At 62.8% G+C, this 21,905-nt stretch overlaps 2 protein-coding genes across 2 annotated transcripts; one reads left to right on the plus strand and one right to left on the minus strand.

Annotated features, from left to right (window-relative positions):
* Positions 1-49: 49 nt before the first annotated feature.
* On the minus strand, positions 50-3,254 carry LOC115337712 (flavin reductase (NADPH)-like). The gene is given in 6 exon segments (XM_030006125.2): positions 50-319; positions 1,072-1,087; positions 1,089-1,204; positions 1,290-1,379; positions 1,972-2,133; positions 3,041-3,254. Coding segments are annotated over 6 exon segments (630 nt in total). The 5' UTR covers positions 3,123-3,254; the 3' UTR covers positions 50-155.
* A 326-nt stretch (positions 3,255-3,580) lies between these two features.
* Positions 3,581-20,362, plus strand: LOC115337696 (spectrin beta chain, non-erythrocytic 4-like). The gene is given in 36 exon segments (XM_041121705.1): positions 3,581-3,668; positions 4,277-4,422; positions 4,514-4,665; positions 4,886-5,059; positions 5,147-5,238; positions 5,356-5,436; positions 5,530-5,645; positions 5,891-6,003; positions 6,251-6,438; positions 6,525-6,642; positions 6,734-6,892; positions 7,084-7,386; positions 7,477-7,627; positions 7,751-8,621; positions 8,706-8,843; positions 9,306-10,062; positions 10,185-10,387; positions 10,647-10,737; positions 11,362-11,427; positions 11,430-11,510; positions 12,503-12,766; positions 13,249-13,473; positions 13,766-13,855; positions 13,940-14,218; positions 14,306-14,436; positions 14,516-14,720; positions 14,985-15,607; positions 16,123-16,261; positions 16,348-16,432; positions 16,581-16,777; positions 17,090-17,496; positions 17,577-17,670; positions 18,237-18,523; positions 19,039-19,212; positions 19,379-19,421; positions 19,508-20,362. Coding segments are annotated over 35 exon segments (7,401 nt in total). The 5' UTR covers positions 3,581-3,668; positions 4,277-4,280; the 3' UTR covers positions 19,670-20,362.
* Positions 20,363-21,905: the final 1,543 nt, after the last annotated feature.

Below are 21,905 nucleotides of genomic sequence, written 5' to 3' on the forward strand. Positions count from 1 at the left end.
GGGGAGCACCCTAATTAATTCAGCTCAGCTAACAGAAAAAGGCCGGATCCGGGCTGGGACAAAACTGGATTTAATCTCCCTGGGGATGCGTGGGGGGGAGTTAGGGGGGATTTTGGGGAGCCACCGCCCACCCCGATCGATCCCGAGGGATCCCCCTAATCCTTGGAATAATCCCGGGAGACGTAGACGCTTTTCCCGTCGTAGCAGGAGGTGTGGAGGCAGCGCAGGAGGAAATGGCCGAGGTCGTGCGTGGAAATAACCCGGGAGCCTCCGGATGCGCCCACCGTCACCGTGTAATCCCCCGTCAGCGGCTGGTCGTCTGCCGGATAACGGGAGACACGGATAACGGGGGAGGGCGGGATAATGGGGATAGTGGGAAAATGGGGGAGACAGAGATAACAGGGGAGATTGGGATAATGGGGTTAGTGGGATAATGGGGGAGACCAGGATAGTGGGGATAGTGGAATAATGGGTGAGACTGGGATAACAGGGAGACCAGGATAATGGGGGATAGGGGGATAACAGGGAGACTGGGATAACGGCAGAGAGTGGGATAATGGGGAAACTGGGATAATGGGGGAGAGCGGGATGAAGTAGGATATGAGGGATAAAGTGGGATACTGGGATAAAATGGGATGGAGAGATAATGGAATAGGGGAATAAATGGGATATGGGGATAAGATGGGATTTGGGGATATAACGGGATATGGGGGTAAAATGGGATGGGGGATAATGTGGGATACAGGGATAAAGTGGGATAAGGGGATAAAATGGGATGGAGGATAGAATGGGATATGGGGATAGAATGGGATAGGGGGTAGAATGGGATACAAGGATGAAATGGGATGAGGGATAAAATGGGATGGAGGATAGAATGGGATACTGGGATAAAATGGGATATGGGGATAATGTCAGAGATGGGAATGAAATGGGATATGGGGGGAAAATGGGACATGGGGGATATAATGGGATACAGGGATAAGCTGGGATACTGGGATAAAATGGGATAGGAGGTTAAAATGGGATAAAATCCGCCCCCCCATTTTTGGGGTGCACTCCCCCCCCCCGTACCGGCGATGTGTGAGGGACATGACGTAGACACAGTCAGGCCCCGAATCCTGGAGGATATGGTGCATGCGGATGTGGTCCTCCGTCACCGGCACCAGCCGGGGGGGCACCTTCTGCAGGTCCCACAGCAGGAAAGCTGGGAGGGGGGAAAGTGGGGGGTCAGAGTAGGGGACCCCCATATTTTTTGGGGGGGGGACAACGATGACATTGGGGACACCCACCTGAGAGGCAGGCAACCACCTTGTGGACGCCGTGGGTCTTTGTGGCCGTCATGATGTTCTTGGTGCCTTTGGACATCACCATGGTGGGGCCTGGGGGGGGGCCAAGGGGGGGTTAGGGGGCAGCCCCCCAAAATTTTGGGGGTGATTGGGGGGATATGGGGCAGCCTAATGTGTTTTGGGGGGGATATGGGACAGCCCCCCAAGTTTTGGGGGTGATGGGGGGGTTATGGGGCAGCCCCCAAGTTTGGGGGTGATGGGGAGGAGTTATGGGGCAGCCCCCCCCAAGTTTTGGGGGTGATGGGGGGTTATGGGGTAGCCTAATGTGTTTTGGGGGGGATATGGGGCAGCCCCACAAGTTTGGAGTTGATTGAGGGGATATGGGGCAGCCCAACATGTTTTGGGGGGCAATATGGGGCAGCCCCCCAAGTTTGGGGGTGATTGAGGGGATATGGGGCAGCCCAACATATTTTGGGGGGGGATATGGGGCAGCCCCCCAAGTTTGGGGGTGATGGGGGGTTCAGGTGCCTGATTGTGGGGTCACAAGGCCCCAGGGCAATGGGGTCCCCCCAAAACCAGGGGGTCATGGGGTGCAGGGACCCCAGCAACATTGGGGGTCCCTGGACAACAGAGTCCCCCCAAAATCTATGGGGTCCTGGGGTGGGGGTCCCCGATGTCACCATACTCAGGTCATTCCTGGTCCCCAGGAGGATGATGATGGCGTCCTGTCCCCTGATGGCCTCGGCCACCGCCGTGGGGTCCTGCACGTCCCCCAAAACCACGTGTGCCAGTTGATGCTGGGCCGGCAACCGGGCCCAATCCCGTACCAGCACCGTCACCGTGTACCCTGGGGGGGGGACAGCACCCAGGGGTGGGGGGGTTCCCCAAACCTTTGGCCCAGAGGCCGGATCGGGCCCCATGGCTGTCATGTGACGATGAGTTGGCAATTTGGGCAGGGGATGACTCAGCGTTCCTTCTGCCTGCCCCATAGGGGCTCTGCCTGATCCATATAGGCTCTATATGGCTCATATAGACTCTGCTGGCCCCACATCTGCCCCATAGTGACTCTGCCTGCCCCACATAAGCTCTATCTGCCCCATATAGACTCTACATGGCTCATAGGGGCTCTGCCCATCTCCACACCTGCCCCATATAGGCTCTATATGGCCCATACAGGCTCTGCCTGCCCCAAAGGGGCTATGTGTGCCCCACAGGGGCTCTCCCTGCCCCATAGGGGCTCTATTGGCCCCAAACAGACCGCGTCTGCCCCAGATAAACTTTATCTACCCTGGGCAGGCTGGGTTGGCCCCACATAGGTTCTATATGGCCCCAACAGGCTGGGTCTGCCCCACATATAGCCTCTATGTAGCCTGGACAGGCTGGGTCTGCCCCATAGAGGCTCTATATGACCCTGATGGGCTCTATCTGCCCCATAGAGGCTCTATATGGCCCAGCCATGCCCCCAGCACCCCCCAGCTCCTACTCAGCCCCCAGGACCCCCCCCCCAGTTCCCACGTCCCCCCTGGGTGCCACCAAACCCCTGGTCCCCATCCACCCCCCAATGCCCCCCCATAACCCCAATGCTCCCCCATAACCCCAGTGACCCCCCCAACCCCAACACCCCCCCAAAACCCCCTCCCACCACCCTCCTCATCCCCAACCCGGGGGTCCCTTCCCCACCGCAGCCTTTTGGGGCTGCAGCAGGGGGGGTGTCCCCAATGTCGTCCCCCCACGATGTCGTCCCCCCCATTTACCCTCCTCCAGGGCTTGGCCCAGTGTGGCCAGCCCGGTCCTGCCGGTGACCCCGAAGATGACGATGTTCTTCCCGGTGGCCATCACCGGGGGGGGGACACACACCCCGGGGACACACACACACACACACACACCGAGGAGGGGGACACACACAGGGACACCGAGAGCTGCTCGGTGCCACCACCCGCTACCGGGGTTTGGCTCCGCCCCGGGGGCCCCGGTTACGCCCCCCCCCAGTGCCCCGGGGGCCGGGCCAGTGAACGGGGGGGGGGGGGGTCCGTGCCCCCCCCGTCTATACGGGCCCGGTCCATACGGGCCCGATCCGTGCCCCCCCCCCCCCCACTCCTCCCGGTGCCGCTATCCCCCCCCTCCGTTTTTTCCGGGGTGGGGGGTGATGCCGGTGCCCAGTTATTCTTGCGGGGGGGGGGGGGGGATGGATGGATATTCCCGGTGCAGCGGCGGGGTCGTGCACGGCGGGGGGGGGGGGGGGGAAGCGGGGGGGGATGGGACGGGGGAGCGCGGTCCCGCCATTGGCTGCCGGGGCGGCGGCGCGTTCCGGTGCGCGGGGGGAGCCGGGCCCGGGCGGTACCGGCAGCACCGGCTGCCCCCCCCCCCCCCCCGCCCTGCACGGTGAGTCGGGTCCCTGTGTCCTTCCCCCCCCCCGGCAAGCATCCATCCATCCATCCATCCATCCATCCATCCATCATCCCCCCCCCGCCCCGGTCCCGGTGCACCGGGAGGAGGCGGCTCTGGTGCGTCCGTGACCCTCCGGTATAACCGGGAAAGGGCGGGAAGGGGGAGGACACAGCACCCTGGGGGGGACACACAGCACCCTGGGGGGGGACATCCCTCCCACCCCCCCCCAGGGCGGGTCTCTGGTCACTGGTGGGGTCCTTCAAGGTGACCACCGGGAGGGGCCCGATCCTGCTCCTTCTGGGGGGGGGGGGGGGGGGGTGGTCCTGGGAAGGGGGGGGCTGCAGAGGATCCTGGGGGGTCACAGGGGGTGCTCAGGTGTCTGTGGGGGTGCTCAGGGCAGGGGGGAGGCAGGGGGTTGGCTCTGGGCCACCCCTGGCCTTCAGACAACACCCTGGAGACTTCCAGGGACCCTCCAGGAGAAGGTGTCATTCCCCCCCCCATCACTGACCCCCTCACCCACACATGTGCACACACCCACATGCATGGGTGTGCGTGTGTGTGTGTGCCCCCCTCCCCAAACCCACCCCACCCCACCCCCCCAGCCCGATGGCGGCCATGGCGGCCAAGCTGGACAACATGGAGCAACAAAACAACAACGGCCCCTGGGAGAGCCCCGATCCACGGGTTTGGGACGACACCATGGCCACCACCAAGCTCTTCGAGTGTTCCCGCATCAAAGCCTTGGCCGGTAAATCCATCCTCACCATCCCGGCAAAGCCCCAGGTGCCTGGTCCAACCCCCCCCGCCACCACGGTTGAACCTGTTTCTTCCCCGGGTAGATGAGAGGGATGCGGTGCAGAAGAAGACTTTTACCAAGTGGGTGAATTCCCACCTCGCCCGTGTCTCCTGCTGTATCAGGGATCTCTACGCCGATCTCCGTGATGGCTACGTCCTCACCCAGCTGCTGGAGGTGCTCTCTGGGAAGCAGCTGGTGAGAGCCAGGACCTCCCCATCACCACCACCACCACCACCACCCAGGTCCCATCCATCAACAGGGTTGGGTTGAGCTGGGACCTCCCCATCACCACCCCCCGCTCCATGTGTAGGGTGCTGCAGGTTCCACCCACCTCGAGGTTGTGATGAACTGGGTGGGAGGACCTTCTCCAAGGTAGGGGTGAGGTGGGGGTGACGGGTGCCGGTGTCTCCGGCAGCCCAAACCGACACGGGGCCGGATGCGGATCCACTCCTTGGAGAACGTGGACAAGGCGTTGCAGTTCCTCAAGGAGCAACAGGTGCACCTGGAGAACGTGGGCTCCCATGACATCGTGGACGGCAACCACCGCCTCACCCTCGGCCTCATCTGGACCATCATCCTCCGCTTCCAGGTAGCAGGATGGGGCTGTCCCCACCCCGGGGATGGTGTCCCCACCCCAGGACCTCGCCATGTGTCAGTGCCCCTTGGCTTTCCCCAGATCCAGGTGATCAAAATCAAGACTGAAGACAACCGGGAGACGCGCTCGGCCAAGGATGCTCTGCTGCTCTGGTGCCAGATGAAGACGGTGGGGTGAGCGGTGACCCCCTCCTTGCGCCGTCCTGGTGCTGGGATGGACCTTCCCTGCCCCCCCCCCCCATGGACGGGGGATGGATCCAGCACTGTGTGACCCCCACCCTTTCCCCACAGCTACCCCGAGGTGAACATCCAGAACTTCACCACCAGTTGGAGGGATGGGTTGGCCTTCAATGCGCTCATCCACAAGCACAGGTCTGCCGTGGGGGAGGGGGGGGGGTGCCAACCTGGACGCCTGGGTTCCCTCCACGGGGTGGGGGGCTCAAAGTGACTGTGTCCCTCTTGCAGGCCGGACCTCATCGACTTCCACAAGCTGACCAAGTCCAATGCGACCTACAACCTTCAACAAGCCTTCAACACGGCCGAGCAGCAGTTGGGGCTCAGCAAGCTGCTGGACCCCGAGGGTAGGGATGGGACAGGACCGGGGGGGGTCTGTCCGTCCATCCATCCACATGGGGTGGGGTGTCTCCACCCATCTGGCTAATTGCTCCCACCTTCATTTTCCACCTCAGAGGATTTTGGGGGCGGCTCAAGGTTGAGGGGAACAGCTTGGGGTTGGTGGATGGGCTTTGCTGGACCAGGGCTGGTGGTTGGGGGGGACTCCAGGGAGCTGAGCAGGCTTGGGGACCAACACTTCACCTCCCGCCAGACGTCAACATGGAGGACCCCGACGAGAAGTCCATCATCACCTATGTGGTGTCCTTCTACCACTACTTCTCCAAGATGAAGGCGCTGGCTGTGGAGGGGAAGCGCATCGGGAAGGTGGGTTTTGGCCCACGCCCTGTGGCTCCGTGGGATGTCCCATCCTTTGGTTCATGGGGTGCCCCATCCTTTGCTCCATGGGATGTCCCATCCCTCGCTCCACTGGGCACCAGCAAGGACAGGGCCATGCTGGTCCCTGGAGGGGCTGGGCCAAGCAGGTTGCACCCCAAGCCACCCACGGTTGCTCAAAGGGGTTCTGTGGGCTGCACCCCTGAGCCATACAGGTGACCCACCCCTCTCCCACCAGGTTCTGGATCAGGCCATGGAGATCGAGGCCATCATTGAGCGGTACGAGGTGCTGGCAGCCGAGCTGCTCGCCTGGATCCAGCACACCATCACCATCATCAGCAACCAGAAGTTTGCCAACTCCTTGACTGGGGTGCAGCAGCAGCTCCAAGCCTTCACCTCCTTCTGCATCCTGGAGAAGCCCATCAAGTGAGCACCTCCTGGGATTGGGGGGGGACAACCACGGGGGGGACGGGACCATGGCCGTATCCTGACCTGGTCCTGCCACCCCACAGGTTCCAGGAGAAGGGGAACCTGGAGGTCCTGCTCTTCACCATCCAGAGCAAGCTACGGGCCAACAACCACAAGCTCTATGTCCCCAGTGAGGGCAAGAGCATCTCCGACATCAATAAGGTGCTGGTGGGATGGGGGTGACCTCTCCATCCTGGGGGACCCCGAGAAGGGCTGGGGACCCCCTTGTCGAGCCCGGTGTCCCACCCTGCAGGATTGGACCTGCCTGGAGAAGGCAGAGCATGAGCGGGAGGTGTCACTGCGTAACGAGCTGATCCGGCAGGAGAAGCTGGAGCTGCTGGCCCAACATTTCGACCACAAGGCCGTCATGAGGGAGACGTGGTTGAACGAGAACCAACGCTTGGTCTCACAGGTGGGATGGGGTGGGGGGGCTCAGTGGGGACCCTCACCCTGGGGCAGGATGCCTGGGTCCTCTCCCTGGCTGGGGTTGGGGGGTGAGGAACCCAACACTCGGGTGGTGGGATCTCCTGGCTAGCCTCATTGAGCTCCCTCGTTGACCAAGGAGTGGTCCACCCCGCCTGATGGCATCTCCCCCCACCCCAGGACAACTTTGGCTATGACCTGCCGGCGGTGGAGGCCGCCATGAAGAAGCATGAGGCCATTGAGGCCGACATCTCCTCCTACCAAGAGCGCATCCAGGTAGTGGTGGAGCTGGCCCTGGAGATGGAGTCAGAGGGCTACTACGACACCAAACGCATCAGTGCCCAGAAGGACAACATCCTTCGGCAGTGGGGGCTGTTGACTGAGCTGGTCCGTGCCCGCCGTGCCCGCCTCGAGCAGAACCTGGCCCTGCAGAAGATCTTCCAGGAGATGGTCTATATGATTGACTGGATGGAGGAGATGCAGGTAGAGCCGGGGACGCGGCGGGTACCGGGCGTCCCCATGGAGGATGCGGTGGGAAGCTCTGGACCTCGCGGTCTCATTCCCTTTCCCCAGGTGCTGCTGGTCTCCAAGGATTTGGGGAAGCATCTTCTGGAGGTTGAGGACCTGCTGCAGAAGCACGGGCTGCTGGAGGCTGACATCTCCGCCCAGACTGAGCGGGTGCAGGCGCTCAACGCCGCTGCGCTCAAGTTCTCAGAGCTGGAGGGTAACATGGGGCACCGGGACAGGCACCATGAGGACCGGGAGATGCTTGGCCTTGGGGGGGGTCAACCAAGGTCTTCGGGGTGCTGTAGACCATCTCCACTAAGATCTGGTTCTCTTGGTCCAGGCTACCAACCCTGTGACCCCCAGATCATCTGCAACCGGGTCAACCACATCCAGACATGTCTGGAGGAGCTGGGGGAGCTGGCGGGCAAGAGATGCAAGGAGCTGGAGGACTCCCGCCAGCTTTGGGCCTTCTTCCAGGAGATGGAGGAGGCCGAGGCGTGGATCCACGAGAAGGAGCAGATCCTGGCCACCAAGACGTGTGGCCGGGACCTGAGCAGCGTCTTGACATTGACCAACAAGCACAAGAGCATGTTGGGCGAGCTGGGTAGCCGACGGGCTCTGTTGCACCAGACCATGAAGAGGGGCGAGCAGATCTTGGCCAAGAAACGCTTCAGCCCCGGTGGGATCCAGGAGAAGATGCGGGAGGTTCGCCTCCGCTGGAAGAAGCTGGAGGAGGTGATGGGGTTGCACCAACAACGGTTGCAGGAGGCCCTCAACTTCTTCCAGTTCAGCGCCGAGACGGATGACTTGGTGGCCTGGTTGCAGGACACCTACCGCATCGTCTCCAGCGATGACTTTGGCCATGATGACTATTCCGCCCAAGCTCTTCTGCGGAAGCACCGGGCAGTGGTGGAAGAGGTGGAGAAGCACCGGGAGGCCGTGTTGGCCCTCTGGAAGCAGTTGGCTCTTCTGGCACCTGAGCACCGTCAAGGGGTTGACGTGCAGATCCGGGTGGTGGAAGTGGAGCAGCTCTACGGGGAGGTGGCTGAGGTGGCCGTGCTGCGGCAGCAGTGGTTGCAGGACGCTTTGGCCATCTACCGTATGTTCAGCGAGGTGCACGCCTGCGAGGTCTGGGTGGACGAGAAGGAGCAGTGGTTGGAGAGGATGGAGGTGCCGGAGGAGTTGGATGAGGTTGAGGTGGTCCAGCATAGGTATGTTGGGGGGGTTGGGAACGGGACCGGACGCCTGGGTCCCTTGCCCCATCGGAGAACCCACCGCTCACCTTTCCTCCCCAGGTTTGAGAGCCTGGACCAGGAGATGAACAGCGTCATGGGACGGATCTTGGATGTCAACCAGGTGGTGCAGCAGTTGGTGGACGGGGGTCACCCCAGCTCGGAGGAGGTCCGCTCCTGCCAGGACCACCTCAACAGCAGGTACGGGTGTGGGGAGGGGGGCCGAGCTGTGGGGCCAAGTCCATCCTGGGGGTCCGTCATGCCCAAGGTGGACCCCATACTGCTTGGGGGCTCCTGTGGGGGGAATGAGCTGTGGGGCTGCTGGCAGACCCCAACCTTGGGGTTCTCCCAGCCTGGTGGGACGTCCCCATGGGGTCCAGCTCTTCAGTGCCCTGGGCCAAGCCCATCCTGGGGGTCCACAATGCTCAGGCTGGACCTCATCCTGCTTGGGGGCACCTTGGTGAGGGGAACGAGCTGTGGGGCTGCTCACAGACCCCAACCTTGGGGTTCTCCCAGCCTGGTGAGACGTCCCCACGGGGTCCAGCTCTCCAGTACAATGGCCCGAGCCCATCCCAAGCATTGGTGATGCCCAAGGTGGATGCCATCCTGGTGGCAGTGCCAGTGCAGGGCTCCATCCTGGTCTTGTCCCACCTCTGTCCCCAGGTGGAATCGGGTGGTGGAGCTGGTGGAGCACAAGAAGAGCCAACTCAGCTCCGTCCTGAAGATCCAGAACTACCTGCTGGAGTGCGGCGAGATGAAGGCGCAGGTGCGGGAGAAGAGAAAAGCCATCGAAGCCACACAATCGGGTGGTGGCAACCTGGGCGGCGTGTTGACCTTGCAACGCCGCCTCTCCACCATGGAGGCAGCTCTGGTGGTCTTGGAACCTCGGTTGGTGGAGCTTCAACGGGAAGGCGAAGCCTTGGCTGCCTCCCACCCCGGGCGAGCCCTGGAGATCCTGCTGCCCTTGGAGCAGATCAGCGAGGAGTGGGAGGCCCTGAAGCGGGCGCTGCAAGGTTGTAAGGACTCTTTGATCATTGCCGGTCGCTTGCAACAGTTCATCCAAGACTTGGACAACTTCCTCAGTTGGTTGGTGAAGACTCAAGCTGCTGTAGCCTCCGAGGAGGTGCCGGATAGCTTGGCCAAAGCGGAGAGGTTGTTGAACCAACACGTGGCCCTCAAAGAGGAGATCAATGGCTACGAGGAGGACTATGCCAAGATCCAAGCGGCCAGCGACCTGTTGGCCTTGGAGGAGACGGAGGTCCCCTACCTCTCGTTGCAGCAGTGGTTGCAGAAGCTGGACGCGGGCTGGGGCAAGCTGTTGCAGAGCTGGGAGACGCGACGAGAGGTGCTGGTGCAATCTCACGTCTTCCACCTCTTCCTCCGGGATGTCCAGCAATGCGAGACCAGCCTCTACAACCAGGTAGAGATGGGTGGGAGAAGTTCTCAGTGACCTTACGGTTGAGTTGGGGAGGATGGCGCAAGGAGAAGAGGTGACCAGGGATGGAGAGCCCACCACCAGCATCTCCTCCATCCCTTCTCCAGGAGTCCACCCTGGTCCACGCCGAGCTCCCCGACACGGTGGAAGGGGTGAGCAACGCCATCAAGAAGCACAAGGACTTCACCACCACCATGGACCTCAACCTGCAGAAAATCCAACTGGCTCTACAAGCTGGTGAGAGCCTCCAACATCAAGGCAACCTCTACAGTGACCGCGTGGCTGAGGTGATGCAGAGTCTTCATGCCAAGTAGGTGCCGGGATGGCAACACCTTGACCCCACCCGGGACCCTCCCCACCCCCAGGGACAATGATGGAGCTGGATCTGCTGGTGCATCCTCACCATGGCTGATGGGGAACGTGCAACCCCATGCCTCAGTTTCCCCTTTGGATTAATTCGCTTTGCAAGGGGCTGGGGTGGGTTAATTAGGTGCTTAATTGGGGTGCTGGGGGGGGTGGGGTGTCACCGGCTGGGCAGCGCTGAGCCGGGTCCCCCCCCCAACCCACAGGAGCCAACGCAACTACCAGCTGGCTCAGGAGTGGATGCAGCGGCTCGAGGACCACCTTGAGCTGCAGTGGTTCCTCCAGGACTGCCATGAGGTAGGACCCGGACCCCTGACACCCCCCCCAACCCCCCCCCCCAAATTATTCAGGAAGGGCGAGGGGGGGCTGGCTCCAAGTTTGGGTGCAGAGAGTCCCAACTGGGTGCTGGGCTGGGGGTTGTGAACCCCCGGGATGGGTGCTGCCGCTGATGCCAGCATGGTCTGGGTCACGGCTTTTGGGGGGGGGTGGTCCCCAAGGGTCCCCAAGTCCCCCCCCCAAAACCTGGACCAGTGGGTCCTGTACATCCCCATAGATGCTCCTCAGCATCTCAGGGGGCTTCACCGCCGGCCGCGGTGGGAGCCGCAGTGGTCCATCACCAGCACGGTGCGGTTACAGCACATGGGGGAGGTTGGCCAGATCCCCGGTTGCCTTTTTGGCGCAGATAACCGGGGAGGCCGGATCCGGCCTCTGCGCTCCACCCGGCATCTGCTGCAAAGGCTCTGCGACATCACGCCAATGCCACCATCATCCTCATCCTCCTCTTCCTCGTTGCCGTAGAGGGACCGCAGGCCCCAGCGTGGGCCCATCACCCTTCCAAGGGTTGCGGGGATCCCTTTTTTTTTGGGGGGGGGGGGTGTTTTACAACCTCATTCCCCCCCCCCGCCCTCCTTTTCCCTTTAGCTGGATGGCTGGATCCGGGAGAAGGTGCTGATGGCAGGGGACCCCTCCCGGGACCCCCCCCCCTCGCCCCCCCCAAACCATGGCTGAAGCACCAAGCGTTCATGGCCGAGCTGGCGCAGAATAAAGAGTGGCTGGAGAAGATCGAGAAGGTAGAAGGGGGGGGGAGAAGAAAAAAAAAAGGGGGGGGTCGTAGTGTGGAGGGGGGGAGGGATGAGCTTTAACTGCTTCCTCACCGGGTGAGGGGGGCTTGAGGGGTGAGGCGTTTGGGGGTGGCGTGGTGGTTGCGGGGGCCCCCCCCTTGCTGCAGCTCCCCCCCCCTTCGTTGCATCCTTCCCCGGCTGGTTGCATCCCCCCCTGCCGCATCCCTGCTTGCTGCATCTCCCCCCCCCCCCCGTTGCATCCTTCCCCGCCTGCACCCCCATTTCGTTGCACCCCCCCCGTTGCATCCCCCCCCAGCTGCATCTTCCCTGGCTGCACCTGCCTTTTGCTGCACCTCACTTTTGCTGCATCCCCCCCCCCGCATCCTTCCCCACTGCACCCCCCCCAGCTGCACCCCCCATTTCCCTGCACCCCTCTCTGGCTGCACCCCCCCCTTCGCTACACTCCCCCCAGCTACACCCCCTTTTTGCTGCACCCCTTTTTGCTCCCCCCAGCTCCATCCCCCTTTTGCTGCACCCCTTTTTTCTGCACCCCCTTTCCCTGCATCACCCCCCTTTTGCTGCAACCCCCTTTTGCTGCAACCCCCACTGAACCCCCCCTTTTGCTACACCCCCCTTTCCCTGCACCCCCATTTTGCTGCACCCCATTTTGCTGCATCACCCCCCTTTCTCTGCACCTCCCCTTTCCCTGTACCCCCCTTTTGCTGCACCCCCTTTCCCTACAACCCCCCAGCTGCACCCCTCTTTTCTCTGCACCCCCTTTCGCTACAACCCCCCCCGCTGCACCCCCCTTTTGCTACACCCCCCCCCGGGTGCCACCCAAAGCCCTGCACCCCCTCCCTCCCCCACCAGGGGGCGCCCTTCATGAAGTCTGAAGATCCACCACCCCCATGGCCAACGGTCAACACCCCAAATCCCAGGGTGGGCGGGGAACGACACCCCCCCCTTGACACCCCCCCTTGACCCCCCCTACCCCACCCCAGGAAGGTGAAGAACTTCTCCTCACCAAACCCAAATTAGCCGACGCCGTTCGGCGTCAACTGGAAGAGTTACGGCAATGTTGGGTAGAGTTGGAAACCACCAGCCAAGCCAGGAGCCGGCGGTTGGCAGAAGCCGCAGCCGCCGAGCGCTTGGCGCGGAGTTACGCTGACATGGAGGCGCGGCTGGGGAGGCTGGAGGAGCAGCTGGAGACGGTGGGGGCAGGAGCCGACCTTCTTAGCGTCAGCAGGCAGCTCAAGAGGTTGCAGGTGGGTTTGGGGGGGACATCAGGTGTTGAGGGGACATCAGGTGTTGGGGGGCACCAGGTTATGGGGCAAACCAGGTTATGGGGAACACCAGGTCTTGGGGGGACACCAGGTTATAGGGGGACACTGGGAGTTGGGGGGACACCGGGTGTTGGGGGGACACTGGGTTATGGGGGGGCACCAGGTCTTGGGGGGATATTGGGTGTTGGGGGGACGTCAGGTGTTTGGGGGGGATGTTGGGTGTTGGGGGGGGGACGTTGGGTGTTGGGGGCACCCCAGTGCGCAGCCCCAGTTGCAATGGGAGCTCAGCACTACCAGCTCATCCCGGTACTGACTCACAGCCGAGGTTCCCCGGCACAGCTGGCACAGCTGGCACGACACCACCACCCTGCTCCGGTGCTGGGGGTCCTGGCGAGGTGGGGGGGTGTCCTCTCCCATCCCAGTCCCCAGTGTCCCATCCTGGGGTGTGTCCATGTCCCCCCCAGACGATGGAGTCGCAGGTGGAGGAGTGGTACAAGGAGGTGGGGGAGCTGCAGGTGCAGGCAGCGGCGCTGCCGGCACAGGCAGCGGGCAGGCAGGCGGTGGGGGAGCGGCAAAGCGCGGTGGGGACCCGTATCGTCCGCCTGATTGAGCCCCTCAAGGAACGTCGGAGAATCCTGTTGGCTTCCAAGGAGGTTCATCAGGTCAGCCATGAGCTGGAGGATGAGGTGGTGAGTACATGGGGATGGGGGGGTGGGATGGGATGGGATGGGATGGGAAGGGATGGGGTGGGGTGGGGTGGGATGGGTGCTGGTGCAATGGGGACCCCAAAAGTAAGGAGACGTGGGATGGGTGCTCATGCAAGAGGGACTTCAAATCCAGGGGAGAAACTGGAATGGGGATGGGATGGGGTGGGGTGGGATGGGTGAGGAGCCCCTGGGATGGGATGGGATGGGATGGGTATGGGGACAGGATCAGGATCAGGGGTGACGCTGAGGTCCATCCCACCACCACCGCTGCCAGCTGTGGGTGCAGGACCGCCTGCCCTTGGCCACACTGAAGGACCACGGCACCAACCTGCAGACGGTCCAGCAGTTCATCAAGAAGAACCAGGTCAGCCCCCGCATCACGGAGGGTGGGGGGACACACCGATGACCTCCCCAACACCCACCCCCTCTCCACCCACACCCCCACCAGAACCTCCGCCAGGAGATCCAGGTCCACCGACCTCGCGTGGACGAGGTGCTGGAACGCGCCGGAGCCGTTGCCTCCATCAAAAGCCCCGAAGCCGAAGGGGTCCGACGTCTTCTGGAGCGTTTGGGGACGATGTGGGGGGAACTGCAGGAGCAGGCAGAGCACAGGCAGCAAACCTTGGATGCCACCTACCAACTGGAGCAATACTACTTTGATGTGGCCGAGGTGGAGTCGTGGTTGGGCGAGCAAGAGCTGCTGTTGATGAGCGAGGAGAAGGGGAAGGTGCTGATGGGGGTGGCTTGTGGGAGGAAGAAATTTAAGACACCCCCCCAGCATCTCACCTCCCCAACATGTCCCCCCCCACCCAAGGATGAGCAGAGCACCCTACAACTCCTCAAGAAGCACCTCCTGATGGAGCAAACAGTGGAGAACTACGAGGAGACCATCGCCCAACTCTCTCGCCAATGCCGTGCTCTTCTAGAGTTGGGCCACCCTCAAAGGTGGGTGCGAGCCCCCCCCCCCCCCCCCCCAAAATGCCGGGGTCTTTGGCGTTCACCGGGCGCTGTGTCCCTTGCCCAGTGAACAGGTCAGCAGGCGGCAGTCGCAGGTTGACCGGCTGTACGTGTCTCTGAAGGACCTGGTGGAGGAACGCAAGGCCAAGTTGGAGCAGCAATATTGGCTCTACCAGCTCAACCGTGAGGTGGACGAGCTGGAGCATTGGATCGCCGAGAAGGAGGTGGTGGCCGGCTCACCGGAGCTGGGACAGGACTTCGAGCACGTCACAGTGAGTTGGGGGATGTGCCAAGGAGGGTCTTGGCATTGTCTGTGCCCCATGCCAAGGGTCCTGGAGTTGTCCCCATCCTGTGCCGAGGGTCCTGGTGAAGTCCCTCCCCTGGGTGAGGGGTCTTGTTGTGGTTCCTGCCCCATGCCAGGGGTCCTGGCACCATCCTGGTCCTGGACACAACCAGTGCACCATGCTGGGGGTCCTGCCCCCATCCCTGCCTGGTGCTGCCCACTCCTCACCCCTGCCCATCCCTGCCCATCTCAGCTACTCCAGGAGAAATTCCTGGAGTTCGCCAGCGAGACGGGTAGCGTCGGGCAGGAGAGGATCACCGCCGTCAACCAAATGGTGGATGAACTGATTGACTACGGGCACACCGACGCTGCCACCATTGCCGAATGGAAGGACGGGGTCAACGAAGCTTGGGCAGATCTTCTGGAGCTGATGGAGACCCGGGCGCAGATGTTGGCAGCTTCCCACGAATTGCACAAGTTCTTCAATGATTGCAAAGAGGTTTTGGGGCAAATCGAGGAGAAAAGGCAACGCCTGCCTGAACTGGCAGCCCGTGAGGGCAGGACGTCGGCCGGAGCCTTGCAACGGGCATTGGGTGCCTTCGAGCACGATGTGGAGGTGTTGGTGACCCAAGTCCGGCAGCTACAAGAGGGTGCGGCACAGTTGAGGACCCTCTATGCCGGGGACAATGCCGAGGCCATTGCCGGGAGGGAGCAGGAGGTGCTACGGGCATGGAAGGAGCTCTTGGTGGCGTGCGAGGAATGCCGGCTCCATGTCGCCAGCGTCGCTGATAAGATCCGCTTTGTTGGCACCGTGAGAGACCTTCTCACCTGGATGGATGGTGTCCTCTGCCAGATCGGCACCAGAGAGAAGCCCAGGTAGCGGGAGCTGTGGGCTGCGCCGAGGTCCTGTGTCCTGCGCTGGCCCCCAAGAACCACGTTCTGGCCTATCCATGGTGCCAAGGACCCGTGTCCTGTCCCATCCAGAGGACCCTTGTCTTGTCCCATCCATGGCACCAAGGACCCATGTCCTGTCCCATCCATGAAGCCAAGGAACTGTGTCTTGTTCCATCTGGAGGACCCACGTCCTATCTGAACCCAGGGACCCATGTCGTGTCCCATCCATGGCACCAAAGACCTGTGTCCTGTTCCATCCCAAAGACACGTGTCCTGGCCCATCCATGATGCCAAGGACCCACGTCCTGTCCCACCTGGAGGACCCATCCCAAAGGCTCATGTCCTGTCCTATCCATGAAACCAAAGACGTCCTGTTCCATCGAAGGACCTATGTCCTCTCCCATCCATGAAGCCAAGGACCCATCTCCTGTCCCATCCTGGGGGGGTGGCCCATCCCCATCCCCTCCTGCCCTCCCAGCCCCCATCCCCTCTCACAGGGACGTCTCCTCGGTGGAGCTGCTGATGAACGACCACCAAGGGCTCAAGAGCGAGATCGAAGCTCGCAGCAAGAGCATCACCGCTTGCCTGGAGCTCGGCAAGAACCTCATCCTCAGCAAGAGCCCGGCGGCTGATGAGGTGCCCGGGGTGGGGGGGATGGACAATCTGAGGGGGGGGCTGCAACTGTTGGGGGGGGTCCCAACCCATCTCCTCCATCCCTGCAGATCAAAGCCCACGTGGAGAAGCTGCTTGCGAAGAAGAAGGAGATGATGGAGAAGTGGGAGAAGCACTGGGAATGGCTGCAGCAGAGTGAGTCCTACCTGGGGGTGGTGGTGGAGGTGGTGGTGGTAATTTGGGGAGGGGGTCAGGTCCTCCACCACCGCGGGGATGGGATGCTCTTTGGGGGGGGTGCTGCCATGAGCGCGTCCTTCCGTCCGCCCGTCCATCTGTCTGGCAGTGCTGGAGGTGCACCAGTTCGCCCAGGAGGCGGTGGTGGCCGACGCTTGGCTGACGGCCCAGGAGCCTTTGCTGAAGAGCCAAGAGCTGGGCAGCAGCGTGGACGAGGTGGAGCAGCTGATCCGGCGGCACGAGGCTTTCCGGAAGGCGGCCGCCACTTGGGAGGAGAGGTTCAGTTCCCTGAGACGGCTCACCATGGTATGGGCACCTTGGGGGGGCTGATGTCACCCCCCATCCTGTCCCCCCACCCTGGGGGCCGCTGCAGCTGCCGGCTCAGCATCCCCATTCCTGTACCCATCTCCATCTTCATCTCTATCCCTGTTCCCATCCCCATCTTCATCTCCATCCCTGTTCCCATCCCTATCCCTGTCCCCATCCCCATCCCTGTCCCCATCCCATCCCCATCTCCATCCCTATCCCATCTCCATTCCATCCCCATCCCCATCATCTCCACCATCTCCACCATCTCCTCCATCTCCATCTCCACTGCACTGCACCCCATCCCCGCAGATCGAGAAGCTGAAAGTGGAGCAGAACAAGCAGCCGCCGACGCCGCTCCTGAGCCGCAAATTTTTGGGGGAACCCCCGGGAGGGTCAATGCCATCGCTGGGGGGGTCCGAGCACCCCGAAAGCTGCTGGCTAGAGCCCCGCGTTGCCTACGTGCGCCACGAGCTCCGTCCTGAGCGCCTACAGCCCAAACTTGACAGTGTCCAGGGACCTCCCAGGGATGGGGATCCCGTGGGGGAGCCAATCCCCCCTACCACTGCCGGTGAGACCCTGGTGCCCCCCAAAACTGAAGAGCCCAGGGAGGCCAGGACGGGGCTGCTGGAACGGCGCCAGGAGCAGCGAGAGCGCCGGTTGGAACAGCAGGAATCTAGTGAGCCAGAGCTGCCGCGGCACGACGGCAAGGGCAGCGGGTGAGCACGGGGATGGGGACACTGGTGTCACCATCAGGTGGCCAGGACTGACGTGACCCTCCCCAAATCTCTGCCAACAGAAAAGCCACGCTGGCTGACATCGTGGAGCAGCTGCAGGAGAAGGAGGCGGGTGGCCCCTTGCCAGCTCCAGTGAGTCCCCTTGGCATCCCCTTGGTTTCCCCTTGGAGTCCCCTTGGTATCTACTTGGCATCCCCTTGAAGTCTCCTTGGTTTTTCCTTGGCATCCCCTTGGCATCATATTGGTGTCCCCTTGGTTTCCCCTTGGCATCTCCTTGGTGTCCCCTTGGCATCTCCTTGGTGTCCCCTTGGTGTCTGCTTGGCATCCCCTTGGTGTCTCCTTGACATCTACTTGGCATCACCTTGAAGTCCCCTTGGTTTTTCCTTGGCATCACCTCGGCGTCCCCTCGGCATCCCCTTGGAGTCCCCTTGGCATCCCCTCAGCATCTCCTTGCCTTCAACTTGGTGTCCCCTTGGCATCACATTGGTGTCCCCTTGGCATCCCTTCAACATCCCCTTGGTGTCCTCTTAAGAATACCCTTGGTGTCCCCTTGATATCGCCTTGGCATCATGTTGGTGTCTCCTTGGTGTCCTCCTGGCATCTCCTTGGTGTCCCCTCAGTGTCCCCTTGGCATCTCCTTCACATCCCATCAATGTCCCCTTGGCGTCCCCACCTTGGGGGGCCACTGGGAGCCACATCCCGATGCCCATCACCCCCCCCAGCCCCGGGAGCGGGAGTCCCCTGCCCGCCTGCCCACCGGCCCGGAGGCATTGCCAGAGAGAATGCTGCGACCCGACCGACCCCGCGCCCGCGACCGCCCCAAACCCCGCCGACGCCCGCGACCCAAAGACCCTGCTCAGGGTCCAGGGGAGACGCGGAGGTCGCGGTCGGCCCCGGCACAGGGCAGCGCCCTGCCGCCCCCACCGCCCCCCACCCACACGGTGCAGCACGAGGGCTTCCTCTTCCGCAAGCACGAGCTTGATGGACCCAACAAGAAGGCGTCCAACAGGTCAGTGGGGCACAACGGGGGGGGGCAGGTGGGGTGGGGGTCTGCGAGGGAAGGGGGTGCACCAGGGGTTGGGGGGGGTCCATCAATGGAGAGGGTGCATCAGGGTTTGCGGTGTCCATTGATGGTGAAGGTTCACAAGGGTTTGGGGTGTCCATCGATGGAGAGGGATCACCAGGGTCAATCAAGGGACATCATACATGAGGATTTGGGGGGGGTCTATCAGGGCAGAGGTTGCACCAGCTTTTGGGGATCCATCATGGAGAGGGTTCACCATGACTTGGAGGGTCATTCAATTGGCATCATGCAGCAGGGTTTGGGGTGTCCATTGATGGAGAGGGGTCACCAGAGTTTGGGGTGTCCATCGATGGTGAAGGTTCACCAGGGTTTGGAGGTCCATCCATGCAGCGGGTGCCCCCGAGCTTGGGTGATCCCCACCACCCAAACCCACCAGCAGTGTTGGGTCACCTGCTGATGCCACCACCCCACCCCTCCACCGTGTCCCCCACCTTGACCAGATCTTGGGTGAACCTCTACTGCGTCCTGAGCAAGGGTGACCTGGGCTTCTACAAGGACGCCAAGGGTCAAGCGACGGGCAGCACCCACAGCAGTGAACCCTTCCTCAACCTCCACCACTCCACCAGCGAGGTGGCCAACGACTACAAGAAGAAGAAGAACGTCTTCAAGCTCAAGTATGTTGGGGTGCTCGTGGGGTGGGGGGGGTCCCCCAAATTCCTGGGGTTGAGTGGGGAGGTCCCCCAAATTCCTGGGGTTGGGTGGGGGGGGGTCCCCAAATTCCTGGGGTTGGTTGGGTGGCGTTGTCGGGTGGGTGGCGTTGAGTAGGTTCTTCTCTTGTAGGACCAGCGATGGGAGCGAGTTCCTCCTGCAAGCCAAGGATGAGGTGGGGGTCTACCGGGGGTTGGGGGTGGTCATGGAGATTTTGGGGGGGGGGGGTCTGATGATGGTTTTGGGGTGTCCCTCCCCCAGGAGGACATGCGGGGGTGGCTGAGGGCACTGGCTGCCTGCGCCCAGGAGCACGCCGAGGTGGCGCGGTGGAGCCAGGCTCTTCTCACCACCTCCTCCACTGACGAGGGCCTCCCCCGGCGGGAGGGTGACCGCCGCTCCAGCACCTCGGGGAGACGGAAGTGACACCCCCCCGAATTTTTGGGGACCCCCCACCCATTGGGGTGGGGGACACCCAGTTCGGCTGTGGACAGGACATACCCAGGGGGCTCGGGGGGGGGTGATTTTGGGGGGACACCCCCCCCTTCTTTGTGCCCCATGGGTTGGGGGGGGCTATGCGTGGGGGGGCACCATGGGGATGGGGTGCCCCCCCCCAAATCCTGGGTGACCCCTAATCTTGGGTGCCCCCCCAGATCCTGGGTGCCCCCCCCGAAATCCTGGGTACCCCAAATCCTGGGGGTGTGTCCCCCCCATCCTGGGGGTGTGTCCCTCCCAGATCCTGGGTCCTCCCCCCTCAAATCCTGGGTGCCCCCCCCATCCTGGGTACCCCCAAATCCTGGATGCCCCCCCCCTAAACCTGGATTTGGGGAGGGGTCGGTGCCAGAGGGAGCTGCTGGGTGGGAGGGGACAGCCCCCCCCAAATTCCCCCCCTTCTCCCTGGTGTCCCCTCCCTCGGCCCCCCCTTTTCCTGTGCACAAGCCATAGAGCCGGGGGGGGGGTCCCCATCACCCTGGGGGGGGGGTCCCGATCACCCGGGGGGGTCCCCAACACCCTGGGGTACCCCAAATTTGACACTGGGGGGTGTGTGACAGAGCCACGGGGGGGGCGCCCCAAACTCAAGGGCAGGGGGGGGGCAGAGTTTGTATTTGTAAAGATTTTAACAAAAGCCGGGAAAATACACCCCCCCCCAAAAAATTAACCTCCCCTCCCCAAGCACATGGCCCCCCCGGGGACCCCCCCCGGGCCCGAGCGCCGCGCTGTGACTGTATAAATGTAATAAACCCCCCGCTGCACCCCCCCAGCACCCCCAAATAAAGGAGCAGGAAGGAGCCTGGGGGGAGCCCCCCCGGTGGTGTGTGTGGGGCCTGGGGGGGGGGCACCCCTGGGGGGGGGGGCTGAGGGTTCAGGGGGGACTGAGGGGGGGCTGGGGGGGTCATTGGAGGGGTTTGGGGGGGCTGGGGAGGTTTAAGGGGATTTCTGGGGGGGGTTAAGGGGGTCGCTGGGGGGGCCTGGAGGGGGGTTGGGGGGGTCCCTGGGGGGGTGGGGGGGCTATTGGGGGGAGTTGAGGGGTTCCTGGGGGGGGTCTGTGGGGCTGGGGGGGGCATGAGGGGGGTGGAGGGGTACCTGGGGGGGCTGAGAGGAGTTTGAGGGGGTCTGAGGGTTTGGGGGGGTAATGAGGCTGGGGGGGGGGCCTGGGGGGGGGGGGGGCTTTGCGCTCCCTGTCCCTCCCCGTCCCGCCACCAAGTGATGCTGCTGGCCCTTTAAGATAGGGCGGGATCGGGACGAAAACCCACCCTCTCTGCCTGAGTGACACCGCGTTTGTCCAATGGGCGTGCAGGATCTGCGCCGGCTGGACGAAACCCAACAGCGGGCGGGAGGGCGCGGCCGCAGGGGGTCTCTTCGGACAAACCAATAGCGAGCAGCGGAGGGAGGGGCGTTAGCACGGATCGACCAATAAGAAGCTCGGAGGCGGGTGGCCTGGTGGTTGTGCAGCTCAACGTGGGCAGCGAGAGGTGTGTGGGTCTGGTTCCCCTGGTCCTCTCCCCGGTGTCCCCGCTTCCCCTTCCTTGCCCTCCCCGGCACTTTGGGATCCTCCCCGATTGTGTGCCCCGCCCCGCTTTCGCTCTCCCGGTCCCCTCGGATTTCCCCCCCCCCTTAGGCCGCCCCTTGTGCCCCCCCCCCCCCACCTTCCCAGGACCCCCCCCAAGGTCTTTTTGCCCCCCCCCCCCCCCCCCCCCCCCCCCCCGGTCTTTCTCTCCCCCCCAGGGGGTTTATGCCCCTGCCCCCCCCCAAGGGTCTTTCTTGTCCCCCCCCCATCTCTTTTTGCCCCCCGCCCAGCTCTGACCTCCCGCCGTCTCCTGCAGGTTCAGCACATATATGTTCACAGCCTGATGTGTGCACAGCCTGACATGTGCATGCAGTCTCACATGTATGTTCACAGCCTGACATGTGTGCACAGAGCCTCACATGTATGTTCATGGCCTGACACACATGCCTGCAGCCTCACATGTATGTTTATAGCCTGACACTTGTGTGCACAGCCTCACATGTATGTTCACAGCCTGGACACGTGTGCACACAGCCTCACATGTATGTTCACAGCCTGACATGTGTGCAGTCTTACATGTATGTTCACAGCCTGACACATGTGTGCACAGCATGACGTGTACAGCCTCACATGTATGTTCATGCCCTGACACGT

The sequence above is a fragment of the Aquila chrysaetos genome, unplaced genomic scaffold (genome assembly GCF_900496995.4).
Source record: "Aquila chrysaetos chrysaetos unplaced genomic scaffold, bAquChr1.4, whole genome shotgun sequence".
NCBI classification, from domain to species: Eukaryota; Metazoa; Chordata; class Aves; order Accipitriformes; family Accipitridae; genus Aquila; species Aquila chrysaetos.